This window comes from Octopus sinensis, linkage group LG4 (assembly GCF_006345805.1).
Source record: "Octopus sinensis linkage group LG4, ASM634580v1, whole genome shotgun sequence".
Lineage (NCBI taxonomy): Eukaryota > Metazoa > Mollusca > Cephalopoda > Octopoda > Octopodidae > Octopus > Octopus sinensis.
The window spans coordinates 41,510,839-41,530,047 of NC_043000.1; the positions used below are offsets into that span (position 1 = coordinate 41,510,839).

Here is a 19,209-nt window from a genome sequence, read left to right on the forward strand (position 1 = left end):
ACCTGTATACACATTATCGTTATATATATATATTATACTTTAATATAATATATATATATATAGAAATATATTTATATGCACAAACACATTCAAAACTACCATATATATATTGTATTTATTTGCATACAATTTTTCTTTATTTATTTGATATAATTAATTATATGTCATATTTTCCTATACTTTTAAGTTAAATTCACAGAACTCTATATTATATATATATGATGTATTTAAAATATTTGTGATAAAAAATATTTCACATTTTATCACATATATACACAAGGATATACATATACAATATAAATGTTCATGCATGCATTTGTATATTTTTTGTCCACTTAATCAAAAAACATCATATTAACTTTATACCTTCACCATCACTTAAAAGACTTTTATTAATTACAGTCACATTAACAACAACAACAAACGAACAAGTAAGCAAACAAGCAAGATAAGATGGATGGTCAAGTAGAGACGATATCGTTGAGTGCTATAGCTAATGTTGCGTCAATGGCGGCGGCTGCACAACAGATAAGCGTTCAAGGACACACAATGCTGGGCGCACTGACCGGCACTGACCGACCGGCTTGTATGTTTACTATACATTCTCCAATAGCAAATCTGAACACATCGAATACTATGCCACTAACAATACACACAGCGCCACCTGTTGTAGCAGCATCATTACCATCGTCATTATCATCATCATCTTCATCATCAGTAGCAGCAACTGCAGCAGCAATGTCAGCATTATCATCAGTATCAGCATCATCAGCATCATCGTTATCGTCTTCGTCATCATCACTATCATCGTTATCATCGTTATCATCGCTATCTTCGTTACCAACACTGTCATCATTGTCATCATTATCGTCATCATCAACAGCAGCAGCAGCAGTACAAGCGGCAGCAGCGGCGGCGGCGGCAGCGGTGCAAGCAGCAGTTGGAAATACAACGGTGGTGGCACAACAAGCAGCGGCACGAAATACAATGACAGCGGCACTGGTGCCGGAACCAATGGTGGTAGAGTCGACGCTGACGTCATCGGCTACAACCACGACGACGACGGCGACTGCGATGATGGCTGCGACGACGACGACGAACGCGTTTTCAACGACGGCGAAAGCATTTTCAACGACCACGGCAGTGGCGGCAACGAACGGGTTTCCAACGACGACGACGACGGCGGCGACCACAAACTCCACAACGACGACGACGACTCCCAATTCGAAATCAGTCCGTACGATATCGATGAAAGAGAACGCACGCGAGCTGATGAACTGTAAGCGACGTCTTGATTTCAACCACACCAACTACTTGCCGTTGCATCGACCACAGACAGTTGCCGTGGCTCGGCGCAACGAACGCGAAAGGAACCGCGTTAAGTTGATCAACATGACTTTTGCCACGCTTAGAGAACATATACCGAACGGTCCGAAGGGCAGTAAGAACAAAAAAATGAGCAAAGTAGAAACTTTACGAGCAGCCATTGACTACATCCACTATCTACAGGACCTTGTTGAGGATAGTGACACCGTCAACACTATCTTCGATAGTAGCTGTTTGACCGCTGCCGGATTAACGGCTGCCGGTTTAACGAATGGAATATACCAGACTACCGCTATGAACTCGCCGCGACCGAGTTCTTGCTCGGATAGTTCTTATGAAGGACTTAGTGCTGAAGAAGAAGAATTATTGGGATTCACAAAATGGTTCTGAAAAAAAAAAAGTACTGAAAAAAGTAAAAGAAACAAGTTCTATAGCATGTGCATTCATGCATGCGTATATATATATGTACATATATATATATATATATTTTATGTATATAGCCATATATATACACGCACACAAAACAACAAAGACCTGAAATAATGAAAATCATATGAAAATAAAAAGGAAAAAAAATGTCAGGAAATCGCTGCAGAGGAAACAGCCACATGGTAAGATAATTTAACATACTTCATATTTTGAAATTATGTATATATATATATATATATATATATATATGTGTGTGTGTGTGTGTGTGTGTGTGTGTGTGTGTGTGTGTATGACCGACATGCATAATACATACATACATGCATACATACATATGCATACATATTCATACACACACACACACACACACACACACACACACACACACACACACATATATATATATATATACATATATATATATGTATGTATATACTGGACAACAGGCACTCATGCATACATTTAGGACATAAAACCAACGTGATGCTGAATTACAAAATACAAACAAAAAAAGCTAAAACGCGTTTCAAAGAATATTCCACAAAACATGAAAAATAAATTCAATCAGATATAACAATAACAACAAATAAAATTGCACGTATATATGTATGTGTTATGCATGTATGTGTGTTAATCTATCTATCTATCTATCTATCTATCTATCTATCTATAATATATATATATATATATGTATGTATTTATGTGTAAATACATACACACATACGCACGCACACACACACACACACATAGATAGATAGATAGATAGATTCACACAATACATACATACATGCATAACACACATACGTGTAATTTTATTTGTTGTTATTGCTATATCTGATTGAATTTTTTTTCATGTTTAGTGAATATTCTTTGAAACATTGGTTTTCTGTCCTAAATGTATGTGTGAGTGTGAGATGTTCAAGTGAGAATATATATTTTCATTTTCGCGGTTTATTTCGAAACTCGAATGTAAATGGTAGAAGTGTGATCAGTAGACCGTATGTTGAGGAATGCTATGTAAGGAAATACATATATATAACTTTTAATTTAGGCAGAAGGCCGAGCTACTTTGAAGGGTCGATCCCAGTATTCGAACTTCACCGGTACTTTAATTTATCGACTGCAGAGGAGGCATGAAAAGCAAAGTTGACTTTGGCGGGAATTGAATTCAAGATGTAAAATGTTGGAATATATAAAGCAGTTTTTCTGGACGACACTTAAACGATTATGCCACTCTTGAAAAGGTTACGTAATAAATAGAACACGGATTCCATTTTCTAGACAATTTAATTCTTTCTGAAAGCTACAGTAATAAGAGAAGAAATTTGTGTCCGGAATCAAACCCGGATACATTTTACTTCGAGGAAAATGCCGCCATTTTTATTTCTTATCATTCTTTTCGGTAATTGTGTTTGTTAACGCAAGAATCTGTTTTTAGCGATTTGCTACTTGTTGCGAAATATATTAAGAATATATTCATAGGTACATTAATAACTATCCTTCTCACTCGCCTATAAAGTTTGTGCTTGTATGTAGGCACATATTCTGCATGTTGGTACCTATGTGATACAGTTATCAATAAATTTATAAATCTATTTATCAGGGCCTGGCTATTATTACTACCTTACCTATCTATCTAACTATCTATCTATCTATCTATCTATCTATCTATCTATCTATCTATCTATCTATCTATCTATCTATCTATCTATCTATCCATCCATCCATCCATCCATCCATCCATCCATCCATCCATCCATCCATCTATCTATCTATCTATCATCTATCTATCTACCTATCTGTCTGTCTGTCTGTCTATTAGACTATCTATCGATCGCTTTTCTCTCATGCACACACACACACACACACGCGCGCGCACATGTATATGCCTATACAAGGTATTTTGGAAAACGAACTGAAAAGATGAAAAATATCTTAACTCGTGTTAGCATATATGTTTAGTATGCAATAATGCATACATATTTTACAACGTATAACATTTCAGTGCGTTTTCTTGAGACAACGCATCTGTGTAAAACATCAACAATTCTCGATACTAATATTTTGTCATATTTCATTGCATAAACCACACAACCCCTGAAATATGCCATCAGTCCATCTTTTCAAATGATCTGACTACGTCATAGTGATGGAATGCATTTTAGCACTATTAGATAAATAGATAGATAGATAGATAGACAGTCAGAAATACAAGCATAGTACATGTATACATACATATATGCGAATATATGTATAATACATTCATATATACAGCCATACATAAAACGTACTTACATGCATACAGCCATACATAAAACGTACTTACATACATACAAACATGCATACATACATACATACATACATACATACATACATACAAACAAAATATAATTATACATTATATATACAATTGATGTTTCTTGCCTACTAAGGTTGATGCGCAATGTTTCTCGTCTCTGGTCACTGCAGATGAATTTATTGTTTGCAAATGAACAGAACATAAAGTCAAGAATACTGGAAAGAAGCCGCCAAATGGAAACGAAGGCTTTATATGGAATGACATCTAAGATTTAGGGAACAACAATCAGCCTAGAAATATTCTTTTCTACTCTAGGCACAAGGCCCGAAATTTTTGGGGAGGAGTCGATTAGATCGATCCCACTGCGCAACTGGCTCTTAATTTATCGACCCCGAAATGATGAAAGGCAAATTCGACCTCAGCGGAATTTGAAACAAGAACGCAAAGACAGACGAAATACCGCTTAGCATTTCGCGTGGCGTCATAACGTTTCTGCCAGATCAGCCTAGAAATATTTTACAGATAACTACGACGGTTTGTTATTCAAGCGAAAGCTAAATGCTCATCTTTATTTAATCCCCAATGCTTTTGCCTTCAAATGCTTTAGTCTATGATTTCAAGAATATTCATTTTCATACAGAAAAGTGATGTGCATTATTCGGTTTTCCGAAAACAATTCAATAGGATCGCATCTCAAATTATAACAGGACTTTAATGACAAAATAGGCATTCTGTGTTGGAATTTCATATTGTGGCAAATCTTACAGGAACACAAGCGCAAATCTTGCAGGAACACAACCCTTCTGTAATGTAGGGGGCTGCTGTATAACATGCACATAGATACCTATACAGACACACTCACATGCACACAGTGTATATCACTAACTCTTTCTCTCAATCAATTCTGCTTCGTTCTCTTAATCTTCCTCTTTCTATTCAATTTTGTTCATTGTATAAATTAGGCTATGAATAAAATTAAAATAAAACCTTAACTCGAGTTCCTATTGTTGGGTTAAAATGATTATGGGTTGCTTTTTAACATCCGGCTTAAAAATACGTAGGTGCCGAACCTACAAGGAAGCCTCCACGTAGTTATTCATCTTATAATAAATCGCAGTCAAATCTCTTTCAATTTACCACAATAACCTAAAGATAAAAATAATACAGAATATTCTCAACCATAACAGTTTTGATAATTGATTTGCACGTTTAATGATTTAATACTACACCTCCTCGTGCGTGTGGGTGATTATGTGTACGGGGGATCCAAAACGCCTCTATGATTTTTGACAACTTGATACACCCTCTCTCGACTGAAATCTCCCAAAATTCCTAAATTAACCCTCTTACGTGTACCAGTTTCTGCTACTTGCAATCCCCCAATAGCTTTGTTGAAGAGCAGCATCTCGCCCACAGTTTCAAATGGATCTTGAAGAAGGCGATGAAGATAAATAGATTCCTATCGGATAAATAGATTCCTTGCTTCGCGCCATATGCATTTTGAACGATATATATCACTTTCATTTGAGTTCCTCTGACTTCATAGTATACTGAAAATCAGAAACAAAAAAAAATTGAAACTTTATTATTGTCCTTCTCATAGAATGTGAAAACAATTAGTGGTCCACTTCACATGGAAACTAAAGTATTTAGTGATGCACTTACCACAGAAAATTCATCAATAACTCCTTATGTATTAAAAATTAAACTACATCGAAATTAAAAGTGTAAAAAACATAGAAAGTGTTTGCCTATCATATTTAACTAATCATATTTATTATATAATAAAATATATTATGAAAAAGACGTTTTCTACGATGCTCGAGTAATTAGTAAGAATTTTCTAAATCCTAAACGATGATCCTTAAAAATCTGCTGATCACAGTTCGAGAGCCTCAACTCTACTATGATGCAAATGTCAAATAATTTCAATGTTCAAGTAAAACCTGAGTGAGATTAGGAAGCAAAACATCAGGGTTTGGTAGTTATAACAATCAACACGCTCCGTATTTGTATGCGATGAGGCATGTGTATAGATATATAAATTTCTGTGCACATATGTTCTTGTATATGGGTATCAATGAAGTCTCCTTATGACTCCTTTTCTATGATGTCTTCATCCGTTGCAGACTAAACATGTAAACATGTTGTTACATAGAAAGTTTTAAGATATTATTTTGTGTACACGCTTCATTTTTCTGGTGGTGGCGACTGCAATTCTCTTTCGTTATTTCAATTCCACTCTGGCAGTGAGCCCACGAAATGGAACAATGGGTAGCGAAGTCTTCAACTCTTGAAGGGTTGATGCTGTTCCTTTTAAACATGACCTTCAACTGGTCTTTCAATCGCTTCTTTGGACGCCGTTGACCAATGTAAAAATGGGTGCAGAAAATACGGATCAAACAAGCATACAACAACAAGCGAGTTTTCTAGATATGCACACACACAGACACACACACACACACACACACACACACACACACACACACACGCACACACACACATACACACAAACACACAATCTAATACAGTCTACACACAAATATACATAATTACAATATATAATGGCCTGTTGAGCGTACATATCGTCACATAGAGACGTGCAAACGCGTGTATATATAAACATGTAGTAATCAAATACAAATTTACGCACAGGGTGATGTATATATATATGCATAAAGATATACATTCGGGTATATCAGTATGTCTATATATATATATATATATATATATATATATATATATATACAGGTAAACACATACAGAAAATATACATATACACAAACATACATATTACATACATATGCAATACATATTTACATACTACATGCCTATCTCGTTGATATTGTCTAAATTCCAATAAAGAGTTTGCATCTCAGTTTGGAAACCAGGTCTTTCTAAACCGGCAGAAAAAATGAGTAATTAAACCATGTAGGCATTCATGTATACATAAGCATATACCTGCATGTTTGTTGAAAGTTTACGTGTTATCTGTCGTCTAAGGTATAAGTAAATAATTTGATCGCCTCCTGCTTTCTGTGCTAAATAAATGAATTTTCAAAATAGGTTGCATTAACTAAAGCTGTGAAATTTAACCAGGAAGATAGTCAGGAAAAAATATGGCGTTTTTAATCTACTTCACATATAAAAAAAATGGTGTTTTTAATCTATTTCATATTCACTACTATGTTTTAAAGTCTTGTCAGTCAGACGATCAAAGAGTTTGATGGAACTCTGTTACTGGGCTGTTTGTCGGATTTAATCTGGCACTGAAGACCAGTACTAGTCTGATGTACATTCTGGAGTTTTTATTTACTGTCTTTTTAGTTAGCCATAAAAATATTTAATGCAGAGACCATTAAAAATAATATAACTGAAAATAAATATCCAATGAGGTAAAATCAATGGTAATTAACAGCTACTAATAATAAATTTTTCAAATTTTAGCACAAGGTCAGCAATTTTAAGGGTGTTTTCAGCCCCGAAAGGATGATAAGCAAAACCGACCTCTACTGAATCAGAACGTAAAGAGCCGGAAGAAATTCCACAAAGCATTTCGCCCCATGCGCTGCCTTGTTTTAAATTTTGACTTTAGTCAGAACGCAAATAGTCCGAAAAATATCGCTAAGAATTTTGTCCAACGCTCTTACTATTTTGCCATCTCGCTGTCTTAATAATAATGTTTTTTTCTTACTATAGGCACAAGGCCTGAAATTTTTTAGGGCAGGGGACTAGCTGATTACATCGACCCAAGTGAACAACAGTTACTTATTTCATCGACCCCACCCAAAAGATCAAATTTAAAGTTAACCTCAGCGGAATTTGAATCCACAGTGTTAAGACGGACAAAATGTCACTAAGCATAATAATAATTCTTTTTAATTCTTGGCATAGGACAAGCAAGATTTAGTGGAGAAGTAAGTCAACAGCGTCTACCCCAATACGTGACTGGTATCTAGTTTATCGTGCTCGAAAGGATGAAAGGCACAATCGATCTCGGGGTCTAACCAAATGCAGTGAAAAATATTTTTCCCAACGCTCTAAACATTCTTCCAGCTAGCCACCTTTATACTGTCTAATAAAAATATTGGTTTCAAATTTTGGCATAAGGCACAGCAATTTCGGGGGATGGGTAAGTCGATTACATAAACCTCCGTGCTCCACTGTTAATCTATTTTATCGACCCCGAAAAGGATGAAAATTAAAGTCGGCCTCGGTGGAATTTCAACTCAGAACGTTAAGACGGATGAAATGACGCTACCAGTTCGCCGTGTATGGCAGCACATTAGACATGCTCACCTTTTTAATTTTTTAAATTTACGACTTCATAGTCCTATGCATACTTCCTTTATTCAATATGGTAGAGTGACAATTGAGGGAGACTGAGCAGTTATTTCTAGTAATCTGCTACAGTAAACAAAGTATTCGAATTTTCTAATTTAGATATTCGTACTTACTTCCATTAAAGCCCGCCTTTTTTTCCCTCTCTTTTCATTTCTAACTAAAATTATACATTTCTATTTTATCCGGTTTAGAAACATGTGCGCACTAGCTTACATACGTATATAAATCTGTCAGAGATCCTCTAAGCGGTCGTACTGCGAACAAGAAGTAAAAACCGGCCACGCCCTAAAGTTTTAAAACAGGACACTTTGGATAACGTGGCCCCAGATACATGAAACCCTGAAAAATAAAGTAAAAGCAAAATAAACGTAGATAGCTCACTGATAAGAATTCCGGTAATTCGATCAGCAGAATTAGTAAATCATTCAATTATTTAGATTATTGACTTCGTATTCCAAAGACAAGACTAAGCTTCGCTTGTCTGCCTGTCTCTCTCTCTCTCCTTTCTCCCAGAGACACAGAAAATACATACCTACATACATATATACGTGCATACATATATATATATATACACACGCATATATTTACTCACACACACATATATGCATACATACACACACACATATCTATCTATCTATCTATCTATCTATCTATCTATCTATCTATCTAGGGATAGAAAGATAGACAGGCCATATATATATATATATATATATAGAGAGAGAGAGAGAAGGCGAATTGGCAGTCGTTAGAATGTCAAATAAAACGCTTTGGTTCCGATTTCTTGCGCTGAATACAAATCCGCCAAATTTAACTTAGCTTTCCTCATTCCAAGGTCAGTAAATATGACACAATTCCTATACAGTCGATGAGCCGTCCCTCCCTCTCTTTTTCTATCTACCCTCTTTCTCTCCCTAGTTTCCCCTCTCTTTCTCTCTCTTTCGCTCTCTCATTCTTGGAAAGCTCCATGCTGCGTTGATAGAAGGTCCATGTTGAAGAAGGGGGGGGGCACTTTCGAAAGAAAGATCTAGTGAGGCGTCATCAAAATTTACAAACAGGACCGTTGCATGGTCGAACAAATGTTTACTATATCGCAGAAACATAGGGAAAAGAATATATGTGTGTGTGTGTGTGTTTACTTTATTAAAAAGCAGCAAAAATATCAAAATAAACTGTTACTCAGAGTTTTACGCTCCCGTTCGTCGGACAGTTTTGTTTAGAATTCTAATTTATAATTCTATACAAAACTGTCAAACGGACGGGAACGTGAAGCTCTGAGTAACAGTTTTTGCGATATTTTTGCTGCTTTTTAATAAAGCAATATTACTCTACCTCTGATATTCGAGTACTATCTTTTCCACCTTGTTTCGCACTTATGTGTTTACTATGGCATATATATATATATAATATATATATATATTATATATATATTATATAATATATATATATATATATACTGAGAGAGAGGAGAGAGAAAGAGAGAGAGAGAGAGAGAGAGACAAGCAGACAGACAGACAGACAGACAGACAGGTAGACAGATATGCCTACACTTGTGTACTTTACGTAATACTCAGGAATAACTCGGGCGACATTATACATACTCACACTCACACGCACACACCTGCATATAGATAGACAGAGAGGTAGATAGATAAATAGAGAGTGAGATAATATCTGTGTGTATGTGAGAGCGAGAGAGAGAGAGAGAGTGTGTGCTGTGTTTGTGTGTTGTGTGTGTTGTGTGTGTGTGTGAGAGAGAGAAAGAGAGAGAGGAGAGAGAGAGAGCGGAGTAATCATACATGAGTTGAGCAATTTTGAATTTGTTTCACTTGACTTTTCTTTGTGGAAATATTAAGAAGAGTTTTAAACAGATTTATTCTTGGAACTGTTTTATTCTAACAAGTCCACCATCATTAGGTCTATAAGCCGTAATGTTATTCTGAAATCCCGCAAATACCGATTTAGAGTTGATTTTCACTTAGTCTCTAACGCAAAATAGTCATCTCAACCTACAAGTCACCTATAGAACAAGGCTAAATAAATCGTAGATTTCTTTCTATGTCCTCCTCCCCTATCATATACAATACAGATAATTATTGAATATTTTAGAAAATTATCAAAAAAACAATGATATATATTTTTAATGGTCGTCATAGAATAGATGCAGAAGGCTTCTGAATTTTCTTTACACAAGAAGCTTATAATGGCTCGAAATTACATACATACATACATACATACATACATACATATATATATATAATATATATATTAATATATATATATATATAAGCCCTGTACAAGACCTAGGAAGTTTTGGCCTTCGACCAGGCCTTTCGTAGTACCCTTAAAGCCAGGAACTTTTCAGGGCCTCCTCGTATATACAATCTTGGTCCGGAATCGAATCCATGAGCTTGAACAAGTTACTTTATTTCACTTTGTTCTAGCCTAGAGTACTTAGCTGTAAATGAATCCAACTTACTACTGGAGCAGCTTTCTATATTTCACTGTCTCTTTTTATATTTGTCGATGATCCGGTGAATCAAAAGTACCGTGACCGAGAGGGTGTCTGGAACTTTTTGTGACTACACCTAAACCTAAAACAACAAGCGAAAGCGTGGTACAAGCTGACAGAACATTCTCGCTCGCAAGTGACGGCTAAACAACACGCATACAAACACAAGCAACACACACACACACACACACACCACACACACACACACACACACACACTCACACACACACATGAAGTGGCTGGGTATTCCGCAGTTAACTCTACCTTTGATGTAATCTCTTCAATCAAATCGGTGGAATTAAAGTGTGTTGCAGGATTTGACCTTTCAATTATACATAGAATCCATTTGACGAGCTATCGCAGCGCTTTTCGTGCTTGCAAAATAATCTTCTAAACTGTTTTGGAATCGACCCGAAACTAAACCAGAAGAGACTCGGCCAAGCTGACCAGCATTTGAATCGAACTCGCGGCTTCGTGATTTTGAAGTTTTATTTCTTACGCATGTATTTATCCATAACGACAACAGCAATAATACATTCACTCACAACACAATTAGAACGCATGAAATACATTGATACAAAGTTTTGGGGCTTCTAATTTCATTGAAAAGCGACTAATATAAATAACTATGACAACAAAGCGATAACGACAATGAACACGATGACGATGACGATGACACTGTAGACAGCACAGACATACATCCGCATACAACACACACACAACACACACATATATATATACCCACACTCATGTACATACACGCAATCAGATACATACAGCAAATGAACATGTCTTGTGACAGCTACTGAATAGCCGAGTGAAGAATTTAGTTGGAGTTGGATGTTGTTTAACCTAAGTCCAACCTTCATAAAGCAGTCCTATGATCAAAAGCATTCCGACCGTGACTCTCACATATATTTCCTACGAGCGGGAAACAACTACATTATCAAAATACATGTCCTGTTTTATGACAACTGGGTGTGGTTTTGATTGTTATTTATCGCAAAAGCGATAGCCACATACAGGTTCGGTCGCTAGTTCGAAATTGTGTAATTCATATGTCGTGGTAAAGATTTCAGAGATGTATTTAGTTGCTATTTCTAGCTGGTCGAGTGGTGATAAAGAAGCTTCTTCGATGGCTGGTTATATTGTATTTAGCCCTTACTCAGCACACCTTATAACCAAAGACATTCTAGCAATGACCATCCTGTCGTTTTATTCATATGCCAGGTCCCAATATCTCATTACTGAAAGTACTTTTTTAAAGATGCTGGTGTAGGATTTGAGGGAGATTTGACTGTTATTTCTAGTAAATCGAGTAACCTGGTAGAAGCTCCCTCGCTGACTGGTATTACCCCAAGGTAAAAGAAAACAAGCGGACAGGAGTGGGAGAGTAATATTGTGTGAGAGTGTGTCTGTGTGACACTAGTCACATGTACAATAGGTTACCTTTCTCTCTATAGATGAGCGTGTTAACCTAGCAGGCAACTTGCCACCCATCAAACATGCATAAGCATGCGCACTTATACATACATACATACATACATCATACATACATACATACATACATACATACATACATACATACATACATACATACATACATACATATGTATAAAAAATATATATAAAAATACAAAATGGGACAAGAACGCAAAACACTCAAATAGACGACACAAAAAACGGACGGGTCATTCGAAGCCTCTAATCTTCAGTCAAGAACCGGATCATCCTCGCAATTTCGGCTGATTAATCTTGAGATCGCTCCAATCCGGCCAGCCCCAAGGAAAAACTAAGCTACGAGCATTAGATTTCTTGCAAAAAGGATCGAATGTATACGAAACAAGGACAGAAAAACGGACGATGCCACACGAATATAAATACAAAAAACAATAATAGTAATAACAGGACAAAAACAGCGGGTGTCTTACGACTTTAGACAGTTCAGCTTAGCTTACATACATACATACATACATACATACATACATACATACATACATACATACATACATACATACATACATGCATGCATGCATTAATAAACAAAGACACATTGCGCAATGTATTCTCTGGGTATACAAAAAGATGGGATGGTCACAACTGGAACGCACTAATCAAGGCTGCGTACTAGAGACTAATTAACAAAAATAACATGAACCTTTCTAATGTCTTATCGTCTCTTTCCTTTCATTTTAAAACTCTATCTTGTTATATGCCTACCTGTTTGTTCCTAGGTGTTTGTTCTTCGCTTCACATCAATCTGTCAATCACGCACACACACACACATGCAGACTAGCGTTTCACCCCTACAGTGATCTTCAGGTGTAATCCATATGTATATATATATATATCTATATATATATATCTATATATATATATATATATATATATGAGTGTGTGATTATTTGGATAATCCTCTTCATTTGAAGGATGTTAGAATAAAGATGACTCCATATTAGTGTATATTGATTATATATATATATATATATATATATATATATCTTGAAGTCCGTGTTGTAAATGCAGAGTTGGTATGTATGTATGTATGTATGTATGTATGTATGTATGTATGTATGTATGTATGTATGTATGTATGTATGTATGTATGTATGTATGCATGTATGTATGTATGTATGCATGTATGCATGTATGTATGTGCATGTATATAGAATTTATGACCATTTTCTAATTGCCGTCCAACTGAAATTAAATAACCTTTCTTTCTCTCTTTGCAGTTCATAACGAAAAATTGAATTGAAAACTCGCTGTCATTCCGTTGATGGAAAGTTTCTCTACAGAACCAATTTGTCGTGTCAGCATGTGAAATTGCCAAAAAAAAAAAAAAAGAAGAAGAATAAAATCTAGAATCTGAATTCCAAAGCAAAAGAAAATATATTTACTAATGTTTAAAAACTAAGAAAAGAAATATAAAAACTAAATTAATTAGAAGTTTATTTTCTTGGTAAAGATTATAGTAGTTTATTTTCTTTAAAATGAACTATATAAAATATATCTGTTGAACATTTTATACGTATATCGTATCGCCTTCTGAGAAAGGGTCAGTTCCGAAACGTGAAATTTCTCTTCTTCCAACAGCACACGAACTTATCCAAACACATGACTGTCGCTGAAACATATTTTGCCGATCGGTTTCACGGAATTCTTGTTTTTAACGCATAAGAAAATATATTGCAAATAAAAATCATAAGGAATTCTAACATATGCTCGAAAACATGGTCATACACACATTTCAAAAATGGCATAATTTATATTAACTTCATCTGTTAGGATTGGAGGTAAAGATGAATAATTGCCCGCGAAATTTTGAATGCAGAACATAAACTGACAATAGTAAATATTGTTAAATCATCCATTGCTCATCTAATACAGTTTGCTAATCCACTGACATTCGTCATCTACTACTTGTGAATAGATTTCTTATGGCCAATTCACAAGGCTAAGATGTATAGAATAAACTGTACCCTCAACTAGAATGAAATCTTGAGACTTTTATTTTTGGAGGGTGGGAACGGGTGGAGAATTAATAAATAAAAATGTCATCCCAGTTTAGTTTGGATGTAGAACAGAGAGTGACAAATTTATATACAACCATACATGAAGTTCAGTGCTTTATCTCAACATTTTTGTACAAACTATTTTCTTCCATATAATATAATATATTTTTTAAGAATACGCAAACGCACAGACACTGTTCTTCATACGTAACAAGTGTATATGGGTGTGCGCCAATTTATATTAAATAAACAGACAGTCGAACATATGTATTTATAAATACATCAATCATTCTTTCTACACACACATATATATACACATATATATTTTGTATATACGTACATACATCATTAACTATATATTTTTTAAATACCTTTTGATTTAATATCAAAGTACGAGGGGTGCTGAAAAGTTCCTGGTGTTGGGTAAAAGTAAATAAAAGGAGTGTCAATTAATTATGATTTTATTTAACATATTCCCCTCTCAGATTCACACACTTATTGCAACAGTCCTTCAGTTTTTGTCTAAGCCCTCTAAAAAAATAACTCGGAAGGTGGTCTTCCAACCAGGCCTCTGTAGCAGCGATCACTTCCGAATCGGAGTGAAATATTCGTTCCCTTGAGATGTTTCTTCGGTCGCGGAAAGAGGTGATAATTAGAGGGGGCCAAATCAGGAGAGTAAGGTCTGCCAATTCGAAATCTAAGTCGCGTATTTTCCGTAGAGTTTCCTGTACTCTGTATGTTGGTGCATTGTCCTGAAAAAACAGGATACCACAGCTCAGCCTTTCACAGCGTTTCTGCTTCAAAGCTTCACACAGTTCATCCAATAGAGACATGCAGTTTTCTGCGTTGATGGTGCGACTCTTTAGCAGGTATTTTATGAGTAATCCGCGTTTTTCCCAGAACACTGAAGCTAGAATCTTTCCAACTGACTTCTGGGTCCATAACTTCTTGGGACACGGTGAATCGCTGTGGCGTCACTCCACTGATTGCTGCTTGGTCTGGGGATCATAATGATGAAGCTAAATTTCATCCATGGTAACTGAACGAGCCATAAAATCACCCTCTGCCGCAGCAAACCGGTGTCCAAAATCGCCTTTGATGTCATCATTCTGATGCGCTTCTGATCTGCGTTCGAGCAGCTATGCCTTTAGCGGAAATCCGACGGTCCTCGAGAATCATGACGTGCATATCGTCGGTTTTGTCCTCTGTGGTCGCGGAAGTTGGCTGTCCTGACCGGGGTTCATCTGTGACCTCAACATGACCAGCCTGAAACCTTAACAGACAGATATTTATTGAAGATTAAAATAGGCAGCTATCCTTCAAGATTTCCTTCATCTCGCTATAGATTTCCACCACTCCTTTGCTTCGCAAAAAGAGGAACTTCATGACAGCTCGTGGTTCAGTTTTACCAAAATCTACTGTAGGAGCTGCTTTCATGTGTTAAATTAGCAAAAAAAAAAGGGAAAGATATATTGTATAACTTCATGATTTTTTGCCTATCTTCTCCAAAATAGTTCTCCCACCTAGCCTGCAAAAGGTAACAATTCCACCCTCTCACGATAGCCTTAAAGCCAGGAACGTTTCTGCACCCCTTGCATTGAAAGTGAACGTGATCAATGAACAACGATTGAAATGTAAATGAACAATAACTGAACAGCAATACCATAAATGAACAATAAAATTTGATCGCACCTTTAACAACAACAAGACAATGTTAACAGTCTACACAACTGAATCAACATTTGCAAAACCAAAAGGTGCGAAGAGTAAGAGAAAGAATACCACAAAGGAGAATGTGATGATAACGATGTCGAAAATTTTTATTGTTTCTTCTAGTTCTTCCTCACATCTTTATTTTTTTATCAGTATGAAGAAAGAAAAAACTGTTTTAAAACTTGTAAAATAAATTTTAAAAAAATTATGTGCCTTAACCAGCAAGAGTCCTTTGCTTTATTCTGGTGTCTCTTGTCACCGATTCTTCCATCCACTTGTGATCTTGTGTAAGATCTGTGTCATGCACGTGTGTATGAGTACTTCCAGAGAGGGTTGAGGGCTGGTCGATCGTCCGGCATAACAGAGTGCACAGTGACTCAAGACTCCGAAATCTTAGAAACACCAGGTGAACCGTTCAATGCAACGGCTGGAGTACGGCACGCATTAGCACCCTCTGTTGCTGATGTGCTCCAATATGCTGCGGCCAGGGCCAGTGTCTAAGAGGTGACGTTTTGATTTAGTATATGTACGAACGTATATGCAAATATAGGTACTTACATAATATGTTTATATATATATATATATATATATATACAAACATAGATGCATATACACAAATATACATATACGTGTGTTCATGTTTACTAAATGTAGTGTATATGCATGTAAATATATGCATAAGTATGCGTGCGTGTGCTGGAACGCAAACGTCCCGAATTTTGAAAAAATAAATAAACATAATAAATCAAGAAGTACTATGTTTTATCTAATTTTTATATATAATCCACATTGTAAATATTATCATATAATTAAAGATAAAACAACGAACTTTAACTTTTTTTTATAATTATATACACCATGGTGACAAAATTCTTGTAGATTTTTATATTTTTCTACAATATTTTTTTTTGTTAATATAAAGCATTAGCTCTTTCATATTATAAACTTTTTCCTATACTTTTTCTTTTACATGTTAAGCTTAAACGGAAATATGGTTCTCAATGTTTGGTTCCTTAGTATAAAACATACTAAAGAACAATAATAAGCAAAAATATCGTACTTTACATATACTTCCAATTGCTTTAAACATCGTATGCCTATTAATGAGCTTAACCTCTCTCTCTCTCTCACACACACACACAATATATATATATATATACATATATACGCATATATGCACACACAGAAGTATATATATGTATATGTATATATATATATATATATATATATATATATATATATATATATATCTTTGCGTGTCTGTGTTTGGCCCTCCACCATCGCTTGACAACCGATGTTGGTGTGTTTACATCCTCGTAACTTAGCGATTCAGCAAAAGAGATCGATAGAATAAGTTTAGGCTTACAAAGAATAAGTCCTGGGATCGATTTGTTCGACTAAAGGCGGTGCTCCAACATGGCCGCAATCAACTGACTGAAACAAAGAATAAAAGAATAATATAATATACATATATATATATATATATCTATATATATATATATTATATATATACATATATATATATATAGATATATATATATATATATATATATATATATATATAGATATATATATATATATATATATATATATATATATATATAGGTTGTTGCCTTAAAAAACGTATAGACTCATTGAATGATTACAAAGGCAGGGACTTTGGACATACATTTAATTTTTAAAATTTAGTTGAATTACAAACAGAAATTTCAAACTGGTCGCTGTTCTGGGCCAGGTGCTGCTGGCAACTTGAAGCAAAGGAATCTTAAACATCATGAAAGAATCATTCGGTACTTGTGAGCATTCTCGCTCAATGGTTGTCTTCAATTCGACGAGTATTGCTGGTCTTGAAACCGTAAACTTCGTCTTTTAAGTATCCAAATTGTAAAAAAGTGTTGAGAGGTCCGGATAAGACAGAGAGTTCGTTTGATCTACCTCTTCGTTCAATCCACCTCTTTTGGCAAAATCTCAATAAGATAGGCTCTTACATTACTCTGGTTGTGTGGGACAGCCCCACCTACTGGAAATAAAACTCCACACCTTCAAGCTCCTTTTGAATACTTGGCATGAAAAATTGTTGTTGCAAATTCAAGCATATAGGACCGTAATTAATCGTTTTAATGACAAGACACACAATATTGTAACCATTGGGAACAGTATGAGGGTCAACATGATGTTATACCGTAATATGCAGATTCTCTGGGCACCAGTAAGTACAATTGTGACCATGGGTTCGGAAGCAGAGGGTGAAAGTGCACCCACTAAAATTATCGTGGGGTGCAAAATCAAAATTTGCACACTTATTTATTTTTCTCAGTTTTAAAAACAAGTAAAATGTGATCTGTAAAATGTAGTTTGAAGTCTGGATTCTTCTCAAAGAACAAAGAACGAAAATTAAATAAAGAAAACAATAAGACAATGCTTGTAAAAGCTTTTGGATTTGTGTTTACACTCTCTAAGGCAAATTTCATTCCCGACCCAGTGATTGTGACCGTAATTGAGTAATTTAATCTAAATTACTCTAAGAATTCTTTTTTTGGAACGTGTTCATCTACACATTTTGCAAAGTACCACTCGCAAAACTCAACTCCTCAATCCGGATCATCTTCATTCAGAGCACGTATGTATGTATGTATGTATGCATGTATGTATGTATGAATGTATGTGTGTATGTATGTATGTATGTATGTAACTTTTCTTGATTTTGAAATTCCTTTCTTACGACTCGCAATAAGTTTCTTGCATAGTTTCTTGCTTTATGGAGGCTCATCGATGCCCATTGGTCTTCCAGAACGCTTCTTGTGAATTTTCTGAACAGTTCCATTTACTTTAAAATTATCTCTATTTCAAGTGATGACAAGTTGCGTAAATGAATCGGCTAGAAATCCCCTCCTCAACTACCTTGCACTTCAGCTTCTTCAAAAGATTGTTTCATTCAAAATTGAGTTATCAGTTGTTAAACTGTGAAAATATTAATAGGAACACTCTATACACGCACACATACATGCACATAGATATAAGTATGTATGTATACATTTATGCATGTATGAATATACAGGGAATGGACAAAAGAATAG

General features: G+C 35.4%; 1 protein-coding gene across 1 annotated transcript; it reads left to right on the plus strand.

Moving 5' to 3' along the window:
• The first annotated feature begins 823 nt into the window (after positions 1-823).
• Positions 824-13,772, plus strand: LOC115210657 (achaete-scute homolog 1a-like). The gene is made up of 2 exons (XM_029779313.2): positions 824-1,937; positions 13,640-13,772. Exon 1 carries the CDS (start codon positions 988-990, stop codon positions 1,714-1,716), a length of 729 nt encoding a protein of 242 aa, XP_029635173.1. The 5' UTR covers positions 824-987; the 3' UTR covers positions 1,717-1,937; positions 13,640-13,772.
• Positions 13,773-19,209: the final 5,437 nt, after the last annotated feature.

Coding starts and splice junctions, on each gene's coding strand:
- LOC115210657 (XM_029779313.2), top strand. CDS start 988: ATGACAGCGGCACTGGTGCCGGAACCAATGGTGGTAGAGTCGACGCTG.